This window comes from Pyxicephalus adspersus, chromosome 4 (genome assembly GCF_032062135.1).
Source record: "Pyxicephalus adspersus chromosome 4, UCB_Pads_2.0, whole genome shotgun sequence".
Classification (NCBI taxonomy): domain Eukaryota; kingdom Metazoa; phylum Chordata; class Amphibia; order Anura; family Pyxicephalidae; genus Pyxicephalus; species Pyxicephalus adspersus.
The window spans coordinates 34,681,602-34,709,427 of record NC_092861.1 but is presented as its reverse complement, the minus strand read 5'-3'; the positions used below and the strand labels follow the sequence as shown (position 1 = coordinate 34,709,427).

General features: G+C 37.9%; 2 protein-coding genes across 2 annotated transcripts in view; one reads left to right on the top strand and one right to left on the bottom strand.

Moving 5' to 3' along the window:
* SGPP2 (sphingosine-1-phosphate phosphatase 2) overlaps positions 1 to 19,258 on the top strand; it is a 23,288-nt gene extending 4,030 nt beyond the window's left edge. Inside the window, exons 2-5 of the mRNA XM_072407868.1 lie at positions 9,370 to 9,528; positions 13,749 to 13,928; positions 14,926 to 15,015; positions 17,580 to 19,258. Coding sequence (XP_072263969.1) covers positions 9,370 to 9,528; positions 13,749 to 13,928; positions 14,926 to 15,015; positions 17,580 to 18,122 — 972 coding nt within the window. The 3' untranslated portion in view covers positions 18,123 to 19,258. The remainder of the gene's footprint in view (positions 1 to 9,369; positions 9,529 to 13,748; positions 13,929 to 14,925; positions 15,016 to 17,579) is intronic.
* A 1,934-nt stretch (positions 19,259 to 21,192) lies between these two features.
* The window catches only part of FARSB (phenylalanyl-tRNA synthetase subunit beta), a 40,284-nt gene continuing 33,650 nt past the window's right edge, over positions 21,193 to 27,826 (bottom strand). Inside the window, exon 17 of the mRNA XM_072407867.1 lies at positions 21,193 to 22,534. Within this exon, the coding sequence (XP_072263968.1) occupies positions 22,383 to 22,534 (152 nt within the window). The 3' untranslated portion in view covers positions 21,193 to 22,382. The remainder of the gene's footprint in view (positions 22,535 to 27,826) is intronic.

Sequence of the window (27,826 nt, the reverse complement as noted above, 5' to 3'; positions counted from 1 at the left end):
TTTTTTTTTTTTTTTTTTTTTTTTTTTTTTTTAATTTTTTTCTCTACTTGGTTCCGATCTTCAGCTTTCTTGATTGAGCAGGCCGGGATGATGTAGCACCAAGCATTTATGTGGGAATTCATTCAGTCTCAGCAGCCCTAGGGAATGCCAAGATACCCAGCATTGTATGCTGATATGTAGAGATGTATTATTTTTTTTTATAAAGATAGTGATCAGGCAGGTAAGTATGTCTTGTACTCTTTTATACTACATAGCCTGTCCCTTCTACAATAATGAACCCATGTGAATGCAATTCTTTACAGAACTTCTAGTTCCGCTTTAAGTACAGTTACGTTTGCTGTCAAAATGCATAAAACGAATATTGGTGTCCTGCCAATTGGTTTTTGATCCAGGTAGTATTCAGGCTACATCAGAAAGCCAATAAGCCACACTATAAGTAACATCTAGTAACCTCTGGAGAGCTTAGTCACTTCCGGCATGTGCATAGGTGCTTTATGTCAAACAGTAGAGGAAGTGATGAGAAATATTGCCAGAGTAGACACTGTGTCAAAATGTTTTGATTCCAAAACTAAAAACCAGAAACCTATTGTATTAATTCAATATGGCAGTCACTTAGCATGTTAAAAACATTGCCAGGACTGGAACATCTGGCAAAAAAGCTCATCTTGGGGTTTCATCAATCCAATAGGAAATATCGGAAACTCTTGTGTATGGGCCCAGCATGTCTGACAATGATGTAGAGATTGAGTTTAGCTCATATATTATTTATTACTATAATAAATAATTTGTGTATTCATCACGATTTGCAGGCTGCAGCATTCCACTTGGTTTGTTTGCTTTGAATGTGTCATGTTAATTATTTTGCATGTAGAATGTAGCTGCATTTACAGGGGTTTTTTTTTTTTTTTTTTTTTAGCACCCGTTATATGGTATGGGACTTTCTAGGACCTTGTCCTATGGGGTCTGCTCTAAATGATTCTTCTGCATGCAAATATTGCCACTGGCAGCTATATTTGTACGAAGTTAATTTGTGGTACAAGGTTATCAAGCGGACTCTTCATGCATACTGTGATAGAGACAGCTTGACTCTCACACCCGTTTAATTGAAGGGAATGAGCGGTGTCATAAATTAATCACATCATCATCTTAATCCTTCTTTTTGTTACAAAACACTGAAGACAACATTTTACACACACATGAACACTTTCTGAGTTTTTGTGTATTTGTTTGTTAAGGTAGAAAAGAAGAAAAGTGTGATTTAAGCTACGTACACACGGCAGATTTTTATCGCCCGATAATCGGCATCGGCCAAATATCGGGCGAAAATCTGCCGTGTGTACAGTCGGTGTCGTCCATCGTCCAAACGACCGTCCTGCCGGATCCACAGACGATGGACGACAACCGATCCTAATGAAAGGGAAGGGGGAGAGCGCGCAGCAGGGTGCCGCTCTGTCGCTCTCCCCCTCCCCTCTCCATAGAGCATGAACGGTGCTGTATGTACAGCACCGTTCATGCATCGTGCAGTCCCTTGTCGTTGGAAAGGATCGTGAAAGATCCTTTCCAACGACAAAAATTGCAAGTGTGTACGCAGCTTTATGTAGGAACTTTTATTACCCTGAACAGATAATCTTGGTGATCTGTCTACTTTTAGATAAAGCTGCTACAAAAAGGTTAACAGATGGCTTCAATAAAGCAACTGTAGTTTAAGAAGTGAACCTCGTCCATGACCTGGCTATATGATCTCTATCCTGATACAGAGGTTACGATTCAATATATTGTAATACTGCCATGTATTGTATTCATACTATAAACAATTATGAAATGGTCCAACCTGCTTCATTCCCTGCCAGCCCCCCACTGCCATTCATATCCAGATTGTAGCACTATTGCTTGAAAACAATTTTCCATTCCATGATGTCACTTCAGCCTGTTGATGCTGTGAACAATAGGTGCCATCTTTGCAAACCATCCCTAGCCTCCTAAACTACTTTTACTTTGCATTGTTCCCTGCATTTGACAGATGTTCCATGAACTCATTTATGTTCAACTAAACACAAGACACTACTCTAATTATCCAATATCTCATTATTATAATGCTGGAAAATGTAGTTTAAAAATGGCAACTATTGTGCTTTATTACACTATGTTAGCAGATACTTGCTGACATCATAACCAGGGGCAGATATATAATATAGTTATTGCAGGAAACCTGACCTGTAAAATATTTCTAAAGTCAGACATGCTGTTGTGCCTGCAGGTGACTTGATTTGACCTAGATAGGTTGAATATTTGACGCTCATCCCAATACCTTGGCATTAGATCACTAGTAACATTCAGGTTCTGACTTCTGCTCCCTATAGCCTGCATTGTATTAAGCTTTAATCATGGCAGGTGTTATGTAGATCAGTCATTTACCTGTGGTGAGGGATGTGCAGTACTCTTCCTGGATGGATGGAATGTGGTAGAAAACTCACTTTTCTGGTTTGACTGAAAAAAAAGTTTCCACTTTCATGAGCAGTAAGGTGTTTTGTTAGGTTGTGTTTTTTTGTTTTTTTACTGGAGCAATGCTTTTTTATTAAATTCTTCTCCTATCTGATTATACAATGAATTTGTAACATTTATAGCATGCATGAGCAGTAAGGGTTGGCATGACTGCTGTCTCAACCAGGTGAGCATAATGACAATGTCAGACTACAACAATTGTCTACTGCTTAATGAAAAAAGACCTTTCTTGCATAAACACAATTTTTATGTTAATGAAGGTATAGTGAATATTATTTCAACTCTGGTGTTATGTTTCATAATAAGACCATGGACGGGGTAAAGAAACTGTACTATGAAAAAATAGTGCCTATCTAATATAAACTTCTGTTAATGTTTGCTTCCCAAATGGTAATGCCACTGGGCACTTACTGAAAGGTCTCAGTGAGCCCAATGTGGCAGAGTTATGCTGAATCCTGTTGAATTGTATAAGATACAGTGTAGTATCCCATATATGTTTTATTATATGATCTTTATTTACCGTACTCCTTTTTAGTACATCGTTATTGCCATGTCAGTTGGTATTGTTGCATTTGCAGCACTATTTGAAAAGTGGTGTGTATTTCTATCCTAAGATGATAATGTAGTAGTGTAGTGTGATAATGTCCTGTGCTTTTAAAGCTGGGCAGTAAAGGAAGATAAAATTTAAGCCATTACGTGTATGTACGAGTTGCAGTTTTATCTTGGTTATGATGGATTACATGATCTGAGCACATTTCTAGTTGACAAAGAAACACTCCCTGCTCTCTCCCCACCCATTATATCCAAATATCACTATATCAAGTCTGTATGTGTATATGACTTAGCAAGAAGTACGGTATCTTAGTGCTCAGCTCTGGGTATCTATAACAGTGCTGTGTGTGTAAAGCCGGAATACTGTTGTCCCAACTGTGCAGGGAAATGTGACCGTGTACCACAAAGATAACCAGACATATATTTTCTTATTGCTGTAGATGAGGTAACCTAATAATTAAAGGAGTTTTTAAAGAGGAAGATGTTTTGTTTATTGGCATGGAGGGTTCCCTAACTACTGTAGTCTAGGATCTTACAAAGTCAGTCACATAAATGTAAACAGAAAGCTATCACTTTAAAAGGTATGTTATAAGGATACAACAATGGCAACTGCCATTGCTGAGCCTTCTGTGGAGCAACTTCTGTGTTATGTTAATCCAGGCTTCACTTTCTAGAGAGTAACTGACCTGGAATAAATATGGAGGACCAAAGTGCTTGCTTCAGAGTCAGTTGTGTAGTAGGTAGTGAGGCCAGGATCAATATGATAGCTTTGGAGCCTCCACCAACGATGAGAAATATCAGCTTCCACACTCACATCCAAAATGAAACTATTTAAATGCAAAACGGTGTGCTAAAAGGACACCTGTAAATATTATCTGATTGTTACTTTTACTGAATCCTCCTAAACGCAGTTAATGGTGTGATTTGTAAGTTGCAGCAAGGTAAATGTCCGTTCACTTGGAAAGTCCATATTACCGATTTAGAAACAAAACATAAAATCACTTATTTCCAGTTTTTAAACTGATTCATGCCGGTATCCTCTATCCTGTGCTTTATAGGATATATTTACTCAGTAACCAGTTGTGGCTGCTGTATACTGAACATTTACATGACACCATGTTGACTCCTCTGACTTCCTATTACATTTGTCTGGTAGGGATAAGTGATTTCGGTACTTTTCATTACTTTTATTTTTCTGTGAACACTTAAAATAATGTTGGTCCATTTATTGACCCATTGGCAGGTAATTGACTGCCCTCCATATTGTCATAATAATGACATACAGTATGCCTCTAGAAGGCATATTAGATTGTGAGCTCCTCTGAAAGACAGTTTGTGACATGGCTGCAGAATATGTTGGTGCTATATAAATAAACAAATGAGCTGTAACCCTCAGGAGCCATTTAAGGCTCCTTGCACCCAAACATACATTTTACAATGGCAATTTTTTTCTTTTGTTGTTGAAAAACATGAAAACTTTACTCCTCTTTCGTGTCTAGCCAGCTGGAACGTAGGGGAAGACATAACTGACCCTGTTCACCCCCCATCTTTCACTTTAGTATGAGGTTTGAGTTTTTAAATTGTATTCAGCCTACCTATGTTCAGTTCAGTAGTAATGGGGGTGATTAAATATAGAATATGTTCACTGTGGGAAAGTTTCCCATTTGTTTTTATTGGTCCCTCATGCGGCATATATGTTCTTCCATACAAGGAATTTTTTGCAAATCAGTACTTGAATACAAGTACTCTGATTTGTTATAATCTTGTCTCAGGACACCAATAATAATTAACCTTGAGTTGCTATCATAGGCTAATTAATGCACGGTCTAGACAACTTTAAAAATGGTGATCAAGGGTACATTGTGAATGTAATTTTTATATATCTACTTTTTCAAGTGTACTACATTACTTTTTCTCAAATAAGGTTTAAAAGTCATAGACCTCAAATCTTAAAATGTAGTAATTACTGAAAAGCCAATGGTAAATCAATGTTATTGTTCTGACCCTTCTGCTTCTATAAAAGCTGAAATCTGATTATTGTAGGTTACATGTTATTGAACGACAGTCATAGTGTTGCAGTTAAAAAACATGAATATGTAACTAGAAATTATTTCCCCACCATGAAAGCTACAAAAAAAAGCTTTGATGTTTTAAAGATATAAGTCTGTTTTTATGTGGCAAGGACTGCGATCTGAGGAATGTGATACTTGGAAAGTAATGGTGCTCATTTATTGCAAGTATGGTATCGCCATTCTCGTCCTGTACAGTCCATTAAGCGTATCCTGTAACAGTCTGTCACATCAGTGAGATAGTCCTGTTTTTATTTTGTGACAAGGACAGTTTTGTAGTTGGGGTATTTCAAACATGTGACTGTCAATGAGCTAATCTTCTGGAAATAATACATCTCTGTGCTGCTGCATGCTACATCCATTCTGTTCATTAAATCAAATCTGTCACCCTAAGTGTAAGATAACAGTGCAATTATCAGACTGGACATGTTCCTCTAGGTCTAGTTCCTCTAGCTTTCCCGTCATTGCATCCCTTAATTTAACTCTTTCAGTACCACACATCCTATTTATGTCTCTCATTATTTTAGAGGTGGCCATAAATAATCTTAAACTTTACAATGAGTTTGTCCTTAGAATCTGGTGGAACTATTATTATTAATATTAATAAACAGGAATTATTTAGCGCCAACATATTACGCAGCGCTGTACAATAAATAGGGGTTGCAAATGATGGACGAGAACAGACAGTGACACAGGAGGAGAGGACCCTGCCCCGAAGAGCTTACAATCTAGAAGACTCCTTGCCTCTGCCAGTATATGTATGGATTGCACAAAGGAATTTGTTCTATTTTCCTAATAAATAAAAATAATTGTGTAAAATTTCTACATGTGATAACAATTCTTCCAGTTCTCAAAACCTCTATCGTTTTGTTAACCCATTCATAGCCTGGATATCCCAAGTGAAACCAAGACAGTTGCATTACTTTCCAAATCCGGTATGGCTAGCTGCTTTCTAGGGATATGGGTTATAGATTTATTTAAGGCAGCCTTTTCAAGGGGAACCCTTGAAATAACTTTCAAGTTTTCAGGGAACCCCTGCTACACTTACTATCTCACAGCTCATAGTATATTGACATAGTGACCAGTGGAAGGAATCATTGGTGTTACCTATTCTAACCTTGGAGACAGAAACTGTTCATTGTTCAAGGAACCCCTAGTAACCTCTGGATGAACCCAAGAGTTCCATTGAAACCTGGTTGAAAAATGCTGATTTAGGATTTAGCAACTTAAGGTTCTCCATTTTGTGGCTGTATGTAAGACAGGAGCATTTATGCTGAATGACTGTTGAGAGAACACCAATTACAACATAAGGTTGGCCATAGGTAAGGCCGATATCTCTCCAAGAAGAGGTGAGGAAATACCTGTCCATTCTAGCATGAGTAACTCTACCGACTTTTATTTTTCCAGGGCTCTGGAAGATCACAGGATAGAATTAGCTTGCACAGATCGGAGAAGGGACAATTACTATGCTGCATTACTAAGCAGGGAACGCTGCATAGAGCTAAGGAATTGGTTTCTCTGTCCTCATGTAAAGACAAATTATTATTATTTATATAGTGCCAACATATTACACAGCACTTCACAAAGTCAATAGTCATGTCACTAACTGCCCTTCAAAGGGGCTCACCATCTAATGTCCCTACCATGTTCATTATTATAGTCTAAGGTCAATTTGGAGGGAAGTAAATTAACTTATGGCATGTTTTTAGAATGTGGGAGGAAACGGACATTACAAGAAAACATTAACCCGTGTTGCTAACATTATCTAAAATGATGTATACAATATGACATTCAGAGTCTTGCACATAATCTGAATCCTTTGTAGCATACATAAACCTAGACACAAATAGTCCACAAACTGGACACACATAGTAAAAACTGATATCAAATTAGATCAACTAGTTTAAAAACAATTTGAACTCCAGGTGAAATAAAAATCGACCCATGCAGTGGGGGGCTACCAGTGCACCACAAGGGTTAAAAAGCAGTCTTTTTCTTGGATCCCCTGATAGCTGGTATTCTTCTCTGCTCATTGATGTTCTCAATAATGTTCTCCCTGGTATTGCAGGATTGCTGGTTCTGCATTGTAGGTGATGATGTTGGAGACTCTTAAAGAGCATTGGCTATGTCATGCAGTTGAGACACCTGGAGAAACTGGAATAAGGTTTACCTGCTTTTTCTGTTCCCTCCCTAGACAAAAGTTAGCATTTTACTTCTGTAGTGCAAGAAGAGCCCCACCATAGGGGTAATTTTTTTTCCATTATTTAGCTTACAAAAAATTCGAACAATGACCCTTAGTTTAAAGACTCTTACTTTGGTGTAAAAAAAGCAAAGCTGCTTTGTATCGTGGCAAATCTATGATACAAGGGAGTCCTGGAAAAACATCCTTCTCAACAGCACAGATATATCAAGCAGTTTGTATGAATTTGGTATAATCTTCAACAGCACATACTAATATAATACAAAATGGGAATTAGAACACCCAGATAACACCAAGACCTGTTATTGGCCACAAAATCATGTAGGAAAATTTTAGCACTATCTGCGGTTTGTTAATTTAAACTAGGCTTATACAGGACTGGTAAAAACATTATTTTTAGGTTCAGAATCTGTACATGTATACCAATCATATTACAATATATTTGGATATACTTAAACTAAAGGTTTTCATAAGTTGTCATGATTGTACAAGGCCTGGATTTGTCTTTCAGGGTACAACAGCGTGCAAAATAAAACTGCCAGCACTACTGTATTGTGGCTGGATTGCATGCAAGCATATACAATACACCTCTTTCCTTTACAGAAATAATATTTGTGAAGCATACAGCAAAGAGTTTATTTTCTGTATTCTAAACTGAATGGTACTGTTTCATTCCTAATTCTACCATTAAATATCATTAGTTTTGCTCTGACAATGACCATCATTATTAGTGGGTTAACGGTATGGATATGGCACCAGCCATGCTAATGTCAACTATACCCCCCACCTGCCCTTTGCACAGATTTCCTTCATGTCATTAATGTCTGAATCGGAGACTTCCTGCCCATTTGCTTAGCAGTTCACATGCAGTGCTGTCTTCTAGAAAAGGAAGGATCTAATGTGCTAGCAGCTGACACTGTGTTTCCTGGGTTAATATAGACTGTTCTAACCCATTAAGGATGCTTATTAATTGCAGAGCATCACATGTCAACGGTAACTTAGACTGGGCATGGGGCCGCAGTCATCAGTGACAATGTGAGGGATTCCAATAATTACCATAAGACATGCTTTCATTACTGAATATTTAATAGCATATGATACATTAACTCTTTGTGCTTCAGATTAGCTCAGCTAACTGATAATAGATAGCAAAAATGTATTATGGTTTACCCTTTACTGCAGCCAAACCTTGCCAGGCCTAGTTTAGCACTGTGATTTTATATCCTGGTGTCACAGTACAGATCATGCATAACTATGTTGGGATTGAATATGAGAAGTGTATGGACTGCTAATGCTTTGTCCTTTGCTCTATTCATGGCAGTCATCATGAATTCTTGGGACCTTTTCAGACCCACCGTGAGTCATTGCATTCTGCTGCAGGCACAACCACACTCCCAACCACTCCTATTCAAGTGAATAGGACAGGTCGGGAACAAGTTATGCACACAAGTTTTCTGATCATATATATATATATATAATATACAAATCTAAATTTTGTCTGTGTCCCCGTCACAACACTGGATACACTCTAAGGTAGACCATCCAAGTGAAAGTTCTGAGACACATTTAAGTTTTGTTTGGGTGAAATGAAGATTAACATGGAGTGTAGGAGCTACCTAGGGAGTAATAATGAGTACTTTTAAGCAACAGAATTTGGCCTGAACACATTAAAAATTGCCTTTTACTATTAAAAATGTATGTGAATACTCCTTTTTCAATGGAGAAAAGTTTGTCTTTGTTTACTTTTAATTGTTAGTCTTTAAGTCTACTTATGCAGACAACTGGCTAATGTATAAAGGTATTTGGAAGAGGAATTGTTAGTGTTTGTTTGCCATAGATAAAAAAAAGTCAGGCTCTTATTTGTCAGCACATCATGGTTTTAAATAGTTACTATAGACAAAGAAGACATTTCTTCTGTCTGACCATTTTGTACCTTATGCGTCAACAAATCCAATTATTTCCTGTAAAGGTCAATGTATTTGCTGTGCTTGTGTTGATCATCTGTTGATCTGTTGGTAACATAAGTACTGTGTGTTTATTTTATAGGAACAGGTCAGAAAGTATGTGGTGCGAAAATACTTGCTATATTACCTCTTCAGATTTGCTGCTGCTCTGGGACAAGAAGTATTTTATATCACATTCCTTCCTTTTACCTTCTGGAACATCGATTCCTTCATTGCACGAAGGCTGGTTGTTGTCTGGTGTGTGAGTATCAACTTTATTTTCCCAAATATAAAATGCTGGTTCTTTATAAGCCCACTTTTTCATGTTTATTGCTAGCATTATACACGCAGGATGAGATTCTAGCTTACACCTTGGATGATCATATATTTTCATTGGATTACTTTGGCAACACCTAGGGTAATCTTCTACCAAAACTTTATTTTTAATATATAAAGGACAGAGCTTTGTAGGGCTGCAGGAAATCCCAAGACACCCTTTGGTTACTACTTACCAGTAAGATTATTGAATATGTTTAGCCTGGCTACTGTTATACTTTACCAACCATTAGGTATTTTACCATTCAACATTTGTTAAAAAAAAAAAAAAAAAAAAAATTATTTTCAATAAAGTACAATAGCAAAGGAAGGGTTTTCCTTATGGTATAGAAAGGAGTAGGTCATCTGTATCATGGGCTTCTAGAGCAGCAGGTATTCTGCATTTATAATATCTACTCCATGGACAGGATGGGACACATTTCACTTATTATTGTTTTGCCTGTTGAGTGCACAGCTGATTGGTTACTTATTCCTCTAACCTATGCATGGGAGGATGTTTTTTACATTCTGCATTTAGAGTGTTTTGTCTGTTTGTAATTTGAATTAACAAGGAAAGAAAAATGTACTGTATGACTAGTATAGAAAAAGTGACCTCTGAATTCTGTGACCCATATAAAATCTCTTGCTGGAGGTTATTTCATATATACGCATAACTGGAAATGTGTATACTTTCCACAATTTCAGGACATAGTCAAGAAAATACTGGAGAGGAATTCATTCTGCTTTAATAACAATCTATATTTAAGGCAACTTTATAAAGTGCTAATAATCATAAGGAATGTAAAGCAGATTCTTGAAGTCTGATGCAAGATAGTTCCCTCCTCTACCTATCCACTATTTAGGCCAAGTAAACTGTGTACAAGGTATGGGGAACCCAAATGAACTTCCTTATTGGCTGAATGGCCAACCCCAAGCCCTGGCATTGGTGGTTGTGGGGGTGTCGGGGGGACATTTGTTTAGTTTCCTTCTTACCACAAGTGTGCTTTACATTCATTCTAAGTAGTTTGGATTTTTGCACCATTGCTGCCTGAAGTTGATTTTCAGTTTTTGGGTATGGGCATTCAATTAATGAATAAATGAAACGCTGCAAGAGACTGTCAGCTTTATTTAATAAGTGTGGCCATACTTGGCAATGAAATGGGGGCAAGTTACTAAAAACATCCTAATGAGTGATTTTACTTTATCCATGGTCCTGAATGATGGGCTGCATTTCCAGTGAAAGTAGTCTCATACTCTGCCCACCCTACTCCTATGTGACACCACTGGAGACTGGCACCTGGCCTAATGGGCACCAGGCCGCTTTACCCAGGGAATGGAACATATTCGGTTGTATTGGATATTCCTCTATATTGTGGAGGCAAACCATAGATGAAACACAGCTCAGGGAGCTGATAAGTATAAACTCCTTTGATTTCCTACAGTAACCTAAACCACCCTACACAACGTGGGCAAAAAAAAGGTTTCATTTAAGTCTTAATTTCCTAATGCAACCAATTACAATTTGCATTGCTGAAGTCAGATCATCATACAACATATTTCTGGTAATGGGGTGTGTGTGTGTATTTATTTATTTATATATATTTCATTTATTTTTGCAATATGTTAGATGAGCAGCTCAGTGTGTTTATTAGGTTAGCTCTTCAGCCCGGCATTGTCTTTATCAGTTTTTACATTTTTCAGTTTGAATTGTGTATTGTCTATTGTACAGTACCATGGAGGATGATGGCACTTAATAAAGTTATGATGAAGATAAACATTGTATTAATGATTTCTTCATGTAGTAATTGTTGTACATGTATCTGAATATTCTGTATGACCGTATTGTAATCTATATGAATGTCTGCGTTCCACATGCGGTTACTTCCTATGTTTCCCCCTCTGCAGCCAGACTTATTTTTAGTGACTTCGTCAGCCCAGAGTCTTCTCTGGTTTTGTTGCCATAGGAACGGCTGTTAGAGGTACCACAGTCACAGCCGAAGGCGTCTTTCTATATTTTCTGTGCAGGGAACCGGTTCTGCGCCCCATTATAAAAAGACATACAAACATTTGCATCAGCCCGATCTAAATATAATCAAATTCGCAACTTGAACATAGCGGTTTTTGTTGACCTGCAGTAATAGATAATCTCCAGCCCCGGGCTTCTTTTGAATTTATTTGTAATAAATGTTTTACAAGTACCAATAAAACACAATTGCAGAAAATAGTGGAGGTAAAATAAATAACTTACAGCAATGAATTCTTCCTTTGTACCCATATCCCAAGGCTTGATAAAAAGGGATGGGGACTGAGACAATCTGACCCCTTAAAAAAACAATTATATATATATATATATATATATATATATATATATATATCTTATCTTTTCATACTGCGCTGCCATCTTCTTCTGCATTCTTCCTGACATCCCCCGATCTCACACTGTGCACAAGCAATTTCTGTCTTTCTCCAAATGTAAAAAAATAAGCACCCATCTCACTGAGCATGCACGAGATTGAGCGCTTGTATTTTTACATTTGAGGAAAAGCCCTAATGACGCATGCCCGAACCCAGAAATAGAAGCCTACAACCTCCTTGGATATGCAACTTAAGTATCTCAGGAGGCTGCCATGGCAGTAAAGATGGATGGGGAAGGGGACACTGACAAAAAATGTTTAAATTAAAGACTATTTTTAAAAGGGATGGCTAACCTTGAAAATGTGATGATTAATTCACTTTAAAAGCCCTGATAAAGAGGATACATCATAACCCTGAAATGTGCTACATCAGTGGTTGCTGGAGAAAACTTTGGTGGTCCGTGGCCCTGGCTGGTGCGCCCCCAGTGGGGTCCTTCTCCGGCCTTGCTGATCATGTTCCCCGTGTAGATATAGCCCACCCACTCCCATTGCAGGCTCAGACTTGCTTGCTAAACAACCTGGAGGGACAGTAGCCCAAGGCTGAGGACGCACCTTTTGTTACGTCACTCTGGGGAATGTTTTTTCCCCCTTTAAGTGACACACGGCTCCCCGTGCATGCGCGGTCTGGATTACGTGGCTTTGCTGGTCCGTGAGGTCCGAAAGGTTGGTGACCACTGTGCTAGATTGTTACTGTATGTGACACTAAATGATAACTTATCCTTAACTCTACACCATGCCTGTGACCCAATGTCTTGGGGCTACAAGTAGCTTCCACCCATAGCATTCCCATAGAGAACAATGTGAGTGATACAATATTTATTCACTGCTGTCCACTGTCAAATCAGCTGTCAAGATGTCAGACACTAAGAATCACACAGGATTACTTGATCCCTAGGCAGGTCCCTAGGCTTACAGTCTGTGTGGATGGGTGTTTGTTCACACCAGACGAGTTTGTATTCAAAGTTTTGCTAGATAAGCTTGTCTGGGAAATTAACTTGAATTTGAATATGGTCAAATGCAGTTCAGAAAGAACAAGTGCCAATCTATTCCACATTATCCCAGAAGCATCTCAAACTAATATCAAGCTGATGCCATTGACAGAAGCCCAAACCCCATCAATAAAGGCCAATAAATTGATCCAAGCTGGTTGAATCCCCCTGTCCTCTGGAAAGTTGCCTGCCAGAAATTCCTATATCATACGAAATGGATCGGATGAATGGATCCATATCCACATTTCTATCTTTACATTATCATAACGAATGACTTTCAAAGCACTGTTTTATAAAACTATAAATACATAGGGCATTGGGACCAGTCAATGGAATATTAACAAATATTCCAACTGAGAAAATCTAAGCAAACGGTATCCAAACATAAAAGCTAAACTTCTTCAACTGTGATTTGAAGGAAACATTTGAAAGAAACATAAAACAAACTGTGTATCATTAAAAAAATAAAGGTAAAGAAAGTTCAAGCCTGTCTTATTACATTGGCTGAAATGTTCACAACTTCATGTAGATTTCACTTGGCAGAATATGAAAAGTACACAGTGCATCAGAGAATTTCCTCCATCTGTTCTAATAAGTTTAATACAGTCTGCTGAGCCATCTGGTATTAGTTTAAAGCTTCTGCCTGTTGTCAGATGGCTTTATGTGAGCTTCTGTATGTATATATGTACACTGTGCCCTTCCACATAACGTAGAGGTGCCAATACCTGTCTCCAGGTGTGATCTGAGCAATTTCTGTGTTTCAGATTGTCATGTACATAGGTCAAGCTTCTAAAGATCTCTTAAAGTGGCCTCGTCCTTTCTCTCCTCCTGTGGTAAAACTGGAAACCAGAGTAGAAGCTGAATATGGAATGCCATCAACTCATGCCATTGCTGCCACTGCAATTTCTTTTACTTTCCTACTGGCGTCCATGGGGCGCTATCAGGTAAGCTGCTCTGCTATATTAACAATGAACGTTAATATCCTTTTATATTTATTAACATTTATTATTATGTGTGATATGCAGTATAACGTTGGTATTAAATATTCATACATTATGGGTACTAAAGCCATATTAACATATCTCTCAAATATTTAAGATTTACAAAAACATTAGCACAAAGTATATAACATTTCAGATTACCAAATATAATAATGTAGAAGTTGAATGACAAGGTTTAGTGTAGGGCAGTGTTTCTCAAACATTTTAACGCTGGGTAATCCTCTGAATTACCTTTCAGGTCTTCAGGGAACCCCTGCTATATATACTATATCCACAGCTCACAGTATATTAGTGTGGTGGTACAGACAGCCAAAAAGATTATTGGTGTCAATGATGACTGACCTGAGAGTCACAAATTTCTCATTGCTCAAGGAACTCCTAGCAACCTCTGCAGGAACCCTGGTTGAGAAACACTGGTGTACAGCAAAAAAATGTTAAAAAAAAAAGCTAAAAAATTTAATAATTAAATTGTAATTAATGAAACCTGGTACTTTCAGTTTTACTGTTTTTTTTTTTTTTAAGTTTTCCTTTACTTGGTGTAAATTCATTCATTCTACAATGCACTGCCACATGACAAGAGGGGGGGCATGTCTTCTCTTGTGCAGTTTGCAAACTTTTTGTTTGTACACTACATGATCGTTAAATTAGATAAGTTCCCTAGTTGCTTAAATATGTTAGGAACATTTTCAGTATTATAACTACAATCCTAACTAATGCCATATTCAAACATTACAATACCAACATTGCCACTTTGTAATGTATTTGGTGTTCCAATTTTACTTTTGAACTCACGATGACACATCACATAGTTGTATAATACATTCTCTATTCAATGTACAGAACACATATGTAAATATAACTAGAATGTTTTCAGAGCCAAGGATATTGATCACCAAAGCTGGACAAAGAGCTGACCTGTGATGTATCATTTTCTCTGCAGTTCCCACTTTTTCTGGGGTTTTTGGCTGCACTCTGCATTTCCACTCTAGTGTCCCTAAGCCGCTTGTATACAGGGATGCACACAGTCCTGGTAAGTAATGTCTCTCTGATTTCAGTTTAATACCAGTTTATAAAATGTAAGATAACCTTTGATTGACTATATTTTATCCTAGTAAATAGGAATGTCTATTTTTTATTTCTATGAAAATTTTGCACATCACAAAGTTAGTTTTTCTTGTATGAAGCATAATGGAATGACACAACTATGTATTTTGCTTTCCCAAACAATTTTTGATCAATGTTTCTTCAATGACTTAAGATTCTCACCACTCGAGGAGAACAATAGTGTATGATTGTTGCTATTGACCTGTTGAATTCAGCCTGGCCCAAGACGCCTCCCTTGAGATAGATGGCAGCTGTCTATTTACATTCCTGACCTTATTGCTTCCCTTGCATGGGCTCTTGGGATGAATCATTAAACCATATATTCTTCTTCTGTGTCTCAATGCCCCTTTCAGATTGCCTTGTGCAGCAGCCCTGGGCAAGAGAAGCATGCAATTAGTGCACCATAGATATTTCAATGAAAATGATTACACAGAGAGGAACAATAGCATCCTCTGGTCCCTTCACAGTGGGAGTTCAGGGTAGTACAGTATAAGTCAGTGATTTGCTGCCTTTTCCAGCAGGGAATGGATTAGACTTCAGAGACATATTACCCTGGCTTATGTGGCTACCAGGCATTTGGAAACTGCCAATAAGTCTTGAAAGTATTTTGAGGGAATCAAAGAAGTTTTTAAACTGAATCACGTGGAGGTTTCATGGGATAATGGTCATCAAATACATCCTTTGAAGATGAGACAGGGATGTCTTGCAGTGTTAAGATTTTTATTAGTCTGGCTTTTGAATGACTGATAAAGGAGATATTAGAATTTCATTGGAAGTTTGCTGTCCAGACATTAAAACAATGGCAGCTAACATGCAACCCAACATGGAAACTTTAGCTAGGTACACACGTGTAATAGTTCCCATCCGAACAACTGTCCTGGCGGATCAACGGACGATGGACAACGAACGATTGCAATGGAAGTGAGGGGGGAGAGAGAACAGCAGGGTGCCGCTCCGTCGTTTTCCCCCTCTCCTCTCTATAGAGCACAGCGGTGCATGTACAGCACTCGTTCATGCATTGTGCAGTCGTTAGTTGTTGGAAAGGATCATGAAAGATCCTTTCCAACGACAATTATTGCACGTGTGTACATAGCCTTACTCTTTGGCTCAATTTGATAAAATAAGTTAAAAAAGGGCCAAGCAACTGATAACTTCAAAAATTCTCAGAGCTTTTCTTAGATGTGCAGACTGCCCAATGTCTGGCACTTTCGACCATTCTCCAACCAAGCCAATGAAGGATTCTTTGTTTTCTCACCCACAGCACATGAAGTTATATATGTGCTAAGCACAGGCCTTCCACAATAGTAAATCTACACATGCGATAATCCAATTAAATTCTTGCCCCTAAATGACTTTTCTGTGGCCCATAATTTTAAATAATGGAGGACAGTACAGAGAATGTGAAATAAATGGGTGGTTATGAGCTCTGGCCACCCTTTAGTAAGGTATGACTGTAGAATTCCACTTTTCCTAAGCCAAAGTATTTACCCTTTACTTATTACTAGTATTGTATACAAGCTGCTACATTGATTTGCATAAAGGGGAAGCAATCCAACACGCTCAAGTTTTAGTATCCTTTTGCCTCCCCTAGCAAAATCGGAGGCCACTAAGAGCAATGTATTTACTGTATACCTAGAGGGCTCGGCATTATTTACAGTGCTCTGCTGTGCTGGCTCCTTCACCTGATGTACAGTTTGGCCCTATAGACAGACGTTTATGGTGCCAAACTGTGCATAGAGGGACACGGAGTTAAGAAGCCAGTGGGGCAATGTAAACCATGCCTCAGGCCTCTACAATTCAGACTAGGCAATTTTAGAGATGTTTGGGGCAAATGTTTGATGAAGGAAGAAGCCGAACGGCTCTTTGTGGCAACAATAGTAGTTTTAAAAGATTTTGTATTGAAAGTTCTTAGACTATACAAAGCCCAAAAGGGCACTATGTCATATTGAGAAAAGATTGTATGCATTCAATTTGTATGCTTGGTATCCTAGTTGAGCTTTGTAGTCCAAGAACTTTCCATACAAAACCTACCATTGTTGCCACTAAGAGCCATTCTTCTATTTCTTCCTTCTTCTTATGTTACTGGCTGGGCAACTTATCATGTTACATTACATATGCTTTTTTGGGGTACTACTACTTTAACATTACTACATATGCTAAAGGGACTTTGTGTTAAAGTTTCTTTATCCTTTGAAGGAGTGCTTTTTTTCATATGTTTATCTAAAATACCCAATTGTGTGCCCTAGAGCTGAAAAAAAAATACCTGCGCATGTTTAGGTATTGAAAGCAAACACAGGTAACAGGTGACAACAATGTTTTTAGTTAATCCATACATGATAAACGAGTAAAGGAAAACATTTTGTGCTCCAGATAAGTTATGTGAAAAATTATATTTACTGTGTAGTTATTGTTCATGAAAATGACTTTTAATCATAAATAGGTAATCAGTGAAAAAATATATTTCACATATACATTTTTTTTTCTTCACAGGATGTTATTTGTGGAGCTTTGATCGCACTGTTGTTTTTGGCTGTGACTTTTCCGGTATGGGATAAAGTTGATCATCAACTTTTGACCAACTCCTTTTGGCCATTGGTGGCAGTCATTGCTGGTTTCTTTCTGAGCTACAATTACCCAAAGCTGGATCACTACAGCACCACCAGGGCAGACACAACCGTCATACTGGGTGTTGGAGCAGGAACCTGTGTAGGTGTCTGGTTAACCAATCAAATGGGACTTACTTACATTCCAGCTGGTAATTTCCCGATCACTATTCCACCCATTACCCTTAACCTGTTGCTGATGGTCATACTGCGATTTACAATTGGCGTTGTACTTCTGGTGATCACAAGGTATATTGCTAAAACACTGTCTCTTAAAGCACTTGGCGCTTGGTACAAGGTTTCAATACGTGACCAGCTGGTGAGACAAAGGCTTGAAATAGAAGTTCCTTATAAATTTGTGACCTATACATCTATAGGAATTATAGCTACAGCTATTGTGCCTTGGTTACTTCACATGTTGGACCTGTAACTATAATCATGAACTGGTCAGTTCTTCATCATGTAAACTGTTTTTCAGTGACTATACCATGACATTCAGGAACATTTCCAATCGGGATTCTATAAGTCAATATCAAAAAGAAAAACCCACACTGCTTTCACCTACAATCAATACATGGAATGTTATCATGACAAGAATTGAGTAATTAATTTTATTTTCTCCTGAATTCAGAGATCAACATTGAACTTAGTTTCATGTTTCATGCAAGCCTTTATGGACTATGTACTGTACCTGCACATGGTGAAAGTTTACAGAATTGTACTGCACTGATTTTTTTTTTTTTTATTTTGTTCTACTGGTATGCTGATTGTATAGTTTACAGAAAAAAATGACGACAATGGGTGAGGCTATAATGTAGTAGTAGCAGCAATACCCATTGATCTGATTGAATTTGCACAAAGTGGCATGTATAAATATTTAAACATATAAAAGATTCAGATAATGTCATTGGGATATGATGTGCATATATGACCCACTTGGTGAAATTGTATATCTGATCCTAAATGTCTCAAAATCATATTTTCATATTTTGGGTAACTAGAGATGGGAACAGAGTCTTGTTATGTGTTATTGCAAAACATGGTCAATAAACGAGTAACTTAGAGGTAAACCTGTACTGATAAAACATAAAGGCTGCCTTTTGAAATTGCTAGTTCCTGGTCTAGCTGATCCATTGCCTTCAGGACAAGTCATTGACCTGGAATGAGTTTGATTATTGAGTCCCTTTATGTGCTTACTTATGGTAGGACAATGACTCAAACTATTGAAGCCACTGTCTCCACTCACCAGCATTTTTTAGGAGGAGGTCAGCAAGGGCAGCCATTGATTATCTGTCAGTACAGGCATCCTTTAACTATTATGGTTACTAATACTGAAAGATAGTATACAATAACATTAATACTGAACATTAAACTGTTAGTATAATAAAGAGTTTCTCATTAAATGCCCAACATAATTGGAATTTGTAGTAATTTTGTGAGATGTACTATGTAATCCAGATAACTAATGATGTATATTATTTGTGTACACATGAGACGTGGTCAGATTGTAGCTAAGTATTGCTGAAGGCTCAAGGAGAAGCTGTAATAAAGTGTTGTACTCTGAAACTTGTGGTTCCTCAATATCAGGAGCTGCACAAGACTGAACAATGATGGTAATAGTTTAAAAACTAGGCATGTTAAAGTGAAGTTCTATAAATCATAGCAACCATTCAACTTATTTCAGTTTTCTGGCAGGGGTTCAATAAAGTTGAATAGCATGGATAATGATGGTTTATATGAACTCAAGGTCTTCTTTTCTGTTATAGCTTATTTTTGATTACATGCCAGTATAGGGTATACTGACTGGAACAATCAACTGGAGTCTAATCTGAAAAAACTCTTCAGTTGTAAATGACAGTGGTCTCAATCTGACATAAAATGATCAGCAGATAGTAGACATCTGTACCAAGGAATGAGTGATCTTATTGAGCACAGAATTCAGTTACTGCAGTAAGCTAAAGATAATGGAAAGTACAAAGTTGTGGGCCATTATACAATACTGTATTTACGTAGCTTTATGCATAGTATGGTGTAACTGACACTCTATATAACACTGAATGGTGAAAAAAAATATCAACCAAAGTAGCTCAACAGCTGATTATTTACACACAGCATAGATGCAAATAAATGTAACTTGTGTAGTCTACGTTTTGTGTAAAAAAAAAAAAAAAAATATGATTGCTATTCTACGGTTTTTATTACCATTTATTCTGGCCTAGTGCAACTGGTCCTTGAAGGGAACCGTGCAAATTCCACTTATTCTGCTCACCCACTCAAATAAAAAAAACTTAGCTGAATGCAAAACAGGAAGTTTATTTAAAAGTTCAAACCCCACCAGAATGTGCTTTTGCCCTGATTTGGAATTGAGATGCTGAACTTTCCTGGGATTCTGTACTGAGAAGCAGTAGCACCTACAGGAAGTGGATATTGTGCTTCTGGGAGAGGTAAAAACTGCATCATAAGCACAACTTGATGTGGAACTAAAGTCCCACTTTGAAATTTATTGATTCAGACAGAAGGTTATTGCAGAAAGGTCCAGGTGCGGTCCTTTTCCAGACTAGAGAAGCCAGGTTTATTGGGTCTTGCCATTTGCGCAGCTTGGCATCTGGGTGGCGATTAGGCGAGAATACTTACTGCAAAAGGAACTTGCCTGTAACTTTCTGCAATAACTGTTCTTACCTGCCTGATCACCACCCAGATGTCAAACTTTGCCAGCTGTGCATATGGGAAAACCCAACAATCCTGGCTTCCCTTGTGTGTGACGGGAATGAAAGAATTCCTACGTTGTAGGTACATCATCCCAGCACGGCCAATCAAGATAGCCGACGATCATCTACATGAAGGAAGATGGTAGCGCCCTGCAATGGGACAGGGATAGATGAGTGTGCTTAAGTTTGCTTGGGAGTACCTTCACTATAAGTAATACGGTGAAACAAAGCTAGATAATCTCATTCATCTAAATGGCCCTCCAATTTAGAGCCCTACACTACCAATTTTGTGTACCCATGGTGTGGTGACAAAGTTTCTGATCTCCAAACAAAGAGGGGTAAATTACAAAAAGGACAACGATAAGATTACCACACCCTGACAAACCTCTTTGGTGATGTTCTTGACACGGGAGGGTAATAATGATAAAGTAACTTGAATATTAGGGAGTCAAAAGGCAAAATGACATGCTTCATAATGATACTTAGTACAGAAGTAAGTGAATTACAGAAAACAAACACCTTACCATACAAAAGTTTTCATGCTGGTGGCCATAAAGATAACCTGGACAGAAGGGATAAAAGTGTGACGTAAACTTGCTTGTTTTTTAATAAATCAGTTAAAAACCAAAAAGGGTAGTGAGGAGGTTCTTAATCTAACTGGGTGTTTGAGGTGAATATTTTCAGGCTAGCATACAATATCATTGTTAGCCATTTACTACCAAAGAGTTAATGCAAATCTCAATGTAATTTGCAGTAATGAAGAGTGTAGTTACAAATAAAGACCAATTCACCTTTTATAGTAACAAGCAATATCATCTGCTGGTGTTAGAAATCTTCCAGCACGACAGAAAGTCTTCTTTATTCAAGCACATAATTGTTTGACAAGTAGCATCTGACTTTAAAACAAAACACATCATTTTGCTGCACAGTTGTCTAGAAAAATTTATAAAGAACGTATTAGCTATAGCTGCTAAAAGGTAGCTGGTAACGATTCAGAGAACAGGTAAATGTCAAACACTTTAAAGCAGGTGTCCTCAGCTCCAGTCCTTGACACATACAGGCTTGTCTGATGGCAACGAGGGCTAATTCACACTGCAGTGAGGTTGCGTTGCATTTATTGCTATTACTTGACAGGAGGCTGCATGTATCATTTCCCAAGGCGGCAGTGGTTCCTGGCATGTGGAAGCATTAAATGCAACTGGAACTGTTCATTGCCACCAGCTGCCACAGATGCGGACACTGCCGCATGAGTGCCTGGAAGCCACGCAAAATTGCGCCCTTAGAGAAATACTAAAATATTTGCATGATGTTGCTGTGGAGGACTGAAGTTGAACACCCCAGTTTTATAAAGTATTACAAATATCATAATATGACAAGTATGGTCTGCAAAGTTGGTTGAGAGAGGATTAGGTAAATACAAATTTTGTAACACATTCCAGTATAATTTGTGACAATTTCTAGTCATTTCACATAGTTGTTGGAAACTTTGACAAGCAGCAGTCTTTTCTGATCATCATAAAGTGATCAGACATTTATGCCCCACCAATACTGTCAGAACAGTGATCTAAAAGAGCAGTATCCCACCTCCACTTGTATTTAGTGATCTGCTCATTTGTGAGGAATATGGAAACATTTTAATATGCTTTTCCTCACAAATCAGCCCCATATTAACCTGTCTTCAGTGCATATTAATACTGAAAATGTCATTTTTATGATTTTGGAGCTTTGTTCTCTTTTCCAAATAGCGACTAGTGCATACCAAAATGTAACCACAGTTGCAAATAACTTTATTCAGCTCAGCAGTTCCAGCAGAAACAAGTATACTAAATAAAATTTTATTGTGTGCTCTAGTCAGTATTTGGCTTCTCCCAAAGCCTTAAAAATGAGTTCTAATAAATACATTATAGAGGAGTGGGGACGATTCTCTCCCTTCTGCCAAGTCTCTGAATATGAAGAAAATGTGGCTGATAGATTGTGTAACATCACAGGAAGGGCTCCACGTTTATTTCTAAAGCTGAACAGGGCAAAGTTAGATCAAACTTTGTGATGACATCAGGGTGTAAGACGCCTAGTTTCCCGATGCTCTTGCCATTAGCCAGTATTTCTGCACAACGTCCAGGAAAGAAAGCTGGATCTATAAAATACATAGAATGCAATAATGATACACTCATAGGAAATAAAATAAATCAGTCTGCTATTACTACTAAGGGGGGACATAGCAATGAAAAATGGTTCCTCAACTAAAGCATTCAAACATAAAACAACATTACAAAAACACAGTAATATTTATTCCAAACAACTTATATTGCATTGCCTTTACATAAAGACATTTGTTTTTGATAAAACAGATCTAAATCAAAAAACAAAAACCTAATATATTGTAACCTATCAGTGTGGTGGCTTTATTTGTTTGTTTAGGCATTTCCCCCATTTTGCTACAGGGCTACAAACATGTCTCTGTTCATTTTCATTACACTGAGTGGGGGGAAATTGGTAGTTAACAGAAGACATAATGGAAGGAAGACAACATGTTGATATATTAATTTATTCGAAGAAGAAGGGGCATTTCCGAAAATATATCTAGGTACCTTTATGTACTTTAAATATCTTTGAGGTCCTTAATATATGTGTTACATCCTTAATTAGGTAATCTTGGGACAGTCATTATTGATGGGACTTTCAAGGTACATTATATATATATATATATATATATATATAAAAACATTTAATAAAACTTAATAAATCTTTGGTAAAACATTGATCTATATGTAGACTATTCAATTCACATAATATTCACAAAATAAAATATTCCCCCACATAGTTTACATCATGATATTTAGTACAGAAGTGTTACTCAACACATTTCACCCAATAGCTTCATCAGGAATACTATTATTGGCGTATTAATCATATGCAAATGTCCCAATGTAAACACTTAGCTGTCACAACATCCGTGCCATATATAGGGGGGTTCAAATTTAGTCTGGTTCTATTTGTAGGTGTAAAGAGAAGATAACCCAAAAAAATATATTGTAGGACTCCAAGGCATTCCATCCTTCTCTGGACCTAAAAAATAGAACCAAACTTAAAACACAAGGTGCAGCTCTCATGTTTTATGTGCGCCGCTACATAATTGGTATCTCTGGAGCTCTTTGCACCAAAGCCTTGCATTGTAGGTCCACATGTTGTGTTTTTTTGAAAAATCTTGCTTGCTGAATTTTTGGTGCATTTTGTAACAGTGTGAGTTATATTACAGTCATTAGCAATGCGTGGAAATCCACTAAAAACCCAATATTCATTTTTTTTGTTTGTTTTTCACATCACGTCTATAATTAATCGAATTACTATTTACTATGTTTCCACATTTTACAACAATTACCAGTCAACATTATACTGTCAGGCCTATAAAGTAAGTAGTACATAAAGCAGCAAAAATGTGTTGAAAAAGAATGAAGAAATCTGTCAACATATTGAAATGAATTCTGGTTGATTAATAATACTAATATTGTGGGATATAAATTTTGCAAAGTCTCTTTACATTTGGACTTCCATATCGAACAGTCATTAAGCTAACTTCTAGACCGGGAAAGATGCTTTCCAAGCAGCAATTTGTTTGATTCTTATGGTACTAAACTGCACAGTATGAAGCCCTGAAATGCTTCCACATCCACAAGGTTTGCTGATTAAGGAACAATAATTGATAGAATAAAGAATGAACATGGCATAAGACCAGCGTGCAGCAGATTGCACAGAAGACTCTGGATCCATGAAATGCTTTCAAAGTTTTCTTACTGCATTTAGAAAGAGGTGTGAAATCAGAGAATGGAGCACACAGTCACCAATAGCTGTGAAATGGGCTTAGGATCTTTCTGCAATAAAAGGTTTAGGATAACACTCATTCAGCCTGTGGCACCCTTGCCTTAGGAATCCATACTTATAATTAAGTCATTATGCTAATTACCTCAGAAGTTATGCAGAGCCCCACTTACAAATGGGAGGCTGCTCACTTTCTGCAATTATGCCTCCTTTTTTTTTAGAATTATGTCTAATGGATATAGCAATGGAAAGGCAATCATATAAACCAATAAAACAATCATGGCATGTAATAAAACATCTTAGGAAATGTCACTGTATAAAAATGTATTACATACGAAAACCAGAAAAAGTAAATCAAACCTTTAAAGTGAAACTTCAATTTTACATGAATTAAAGTAGACTGTATCAGCCCGCAACTTCTTTTTTCCTCTCGGGAGATTAGGTGGTTTCCAAGTCTTACATTCTGTTGCTAACTATGCAGATATCACCCTTGCTATTTAGTTCTTTATTATTATGTAGTTAGGTGAAACTTGTACTAAGAGAAACATGGAGGCTGCCTTTGCTGACCTCTTCTGAGAACGCAAGCTGTCTGGTGGTCACACTGGTCCAAGGGCTTGGGCTCTGTGGCACTGACCTCGATCTACGGATCAGGAGTTTGGGCTTCATTCTACCTTTCTAGTCTGCATGCCTATTTTGGTAATTTCAGAAAATCAGAGTCAGAAAACTATCTTTCTTAAGGTCAATCCAACATTGATTGTGAATCTTTGTTAGATTGGCATTGAAATGAGAGCACTAACTAACAATCACCAGGTGTTCCCCACCCTTTACTAGAACACAGCTCTGCCATTTGTTATTGTAAGCAGTAAGGCTGGGTAAACACATGCAATGGTTGTTGTTGGAAAGGATCTTTCACGATCCTTTCCAGCGACTAAGGACTGCACAATGCATGAAGCGTTCTGCTCTATGGAGAGGGGAGGGGGAAAGCGACAGAGCCTCAAACTGCTGCGCGCTCTCCCCCTTCGCTTCCATTACGATCGTTCCTCGTTCATAGTCAGTGGATCCGCCAGGACGGTCGTTCCGACGATGGGCGCTGTACACACGCCAGATTCCCTGAGCACCAGAGTTTGTACGTAGCCTAAGGAGCCTTACAGGCTGAATCTTAGGTGTGCTGGTCAATGGGTTCATGTTTGTAGTCCAGATAAAAACAACTGATTGTCCAGTATATGGCCACCTTTAAGGAATCCGTAATGGCACCCCTTTATTTCTCTCACTACAGATTCAAGAGTGAGAACTCTGAAAGAACAGCATCTTAGCTTTACATTGCATAGAGGGAGAAGGGATTAGTAAGTGCCTTTTTTCAGCTCCTATTAGAGATATCCCTAAAAGATTTAACTTAAAACTATTTATCATTGCCCAGTTTATTGGTATTATTTCATTGTTCATTGCATGTTTTTTGTTCCCAGGTGCTCTTAAGTATGTTTTTTTTTCTTTTTATCAAAAGCATTTTATTACACCACATGGATGAACCAGAAAACGGTACTACCCTACTCCATGCTGTCCTGAAGACATAAGGAAATCATATTATTCCCCACATATTAGACAGATTATAAATAAATATATATAGATATATGGTCTAAACAGGTACTGAATATTATGATTCGGTGTAAAATGGCAAATATTAGTGAAAATATTGTCCATTATTACACGTTAAGAGAACATGAACCTCAGAGCTTTGATAATCACCCTCCTGTATAATTATTTTCTTAGAACACTAAAGTTCTACATGGTGAGAGCTGACAGATGTGCCTGTGAACTGAGCACGAACAGATGTGAAGTTCAGCCACCATGACACTACAGGAGGATAGCTGCTCATTCCCCTAAAGCCATAGATGTCACTTATTTTCCAGAGTCCACTGGCTTGTGAATAATCACATAATTACAGCTTCTACAGACGGTACTATGACTTCTGTACTTGGATAGACAGGCCCATCTACACATGAAGTTCTGAATGGAACATAGTACAGCATTTACCGCCATGTCATGAACCACAGAAGGGGTTAAGAGCTTGGGGCCCAAGTGTCATTTGTATCGACTAATCTTTATCACATTTTATGGACAATTAAATATCAAAGAGAGGGCTTCTCTTATCCACTACAATAATGCATTTCAGTTTCTTTCTTGTGTGTGCTTCAAAATGAAAACTGGGAATAAAAAAATCTTTGGGGTAATATTATAGGCTTAAACATACCTGGCCAGGCCTATAATTTGATAGGATGTGCGGAAGCGAAGGCTTACAGGCAGCAATTGAGAAGCAGCTTTAAAGGCTAGAATTTGAGAAACACTTAAATGTTTCTTTCATCTACAGCTGAGCTCCGCTGGTAACATTTGTAAGCTCCAGTTGACATTTGAAGCACGTTCACCCTACAGACCTGAATATAAGGAGCTTCATCCAGTCTGGACCATTGTGCCAGACACTTTCTCATCTTTCTATTGGGAGGTTACACGATTATTACATTAAAAAGTAGAGGCAATGTGATTTAAAGAAATTCCAATATCAAAGTAGTAAAAGTAGACCTTTCATATTACCTGTAAAAGGATGCCACTTCTGAATCTAAAACATTATTTAAAAGTACACTGTATTTCTTTGATGTTTATACAGCTTAAATGTCATAGATAACAACATGGTGCAGGCAAAGTTACATTGCCCAGACTAACAACATACCATTTTTATGTTCTTAACAAGCAGTAAAATAGCTTTAAAAATGTCATCTCTGACCTCTTGGGCTGCTTTTATTTGGAAACACTTAACAGTTTCTATAAGCTTAGAAACACCTGCTGGTTGTTTACATCAGATGACTGGCAGCTCACCATGATCATGCTCTCATAAAAGCACACTGCCTGCTGCAATTTTTGAAATTTAATTTCTTTACAATGATTTTAAATTCAGGAGGGCAATAAAAATATTTAATTGTGCATGATTCAGTCACAGGTTTAAACACCCTGGGCTACCTACACACGTGCAATAGTTCCCATCCGATAATGGGTTCAGGGCTGATATCGGACGAGAATCCTGCATGTGAGAATCTTGCATAACGAACGACCCTAATACAAGTGAGGGGAAAAGAGCGCAGTGGGGTGCTGCTCCATCATTTTCCCCTTTCCAAAACAGTGCTGTATGTACAGCACTCATTCAAGCATCATGCAGTTGCTTGCCGTTGGAGAGGATCATGAAAGAATTTTGCACAATTATTGCACGCGTGTACGTAGCCTTAATGTCCTTCGTTAGTGTTTTTACTTTCAGACCCTATAAGCTGGCTGCAGAGAGGGTTTCTGAAGTGAACAGCAGTCTGATATGCTAGGTCAGCACATTAATGCTCCTTGCTAAATGAATAGCTCTAGCTGTGACTCAATGGATATCTGTATAAGGTTTAGAACGCTCACACAATGAGGCTGATTCATCAAGCAAAATCGGAAGCTCGCTCGCGCATTCGTATTCGCGATCCGAAATCGTACGCTGTCGCGCAATTCAGCAACTGAAAGAGCTCGCGGCCAGAGCTACGCATCTCCGGCAGCTTTACACTGGCGAGCTTGCATTAAAAGTCACTGTTCC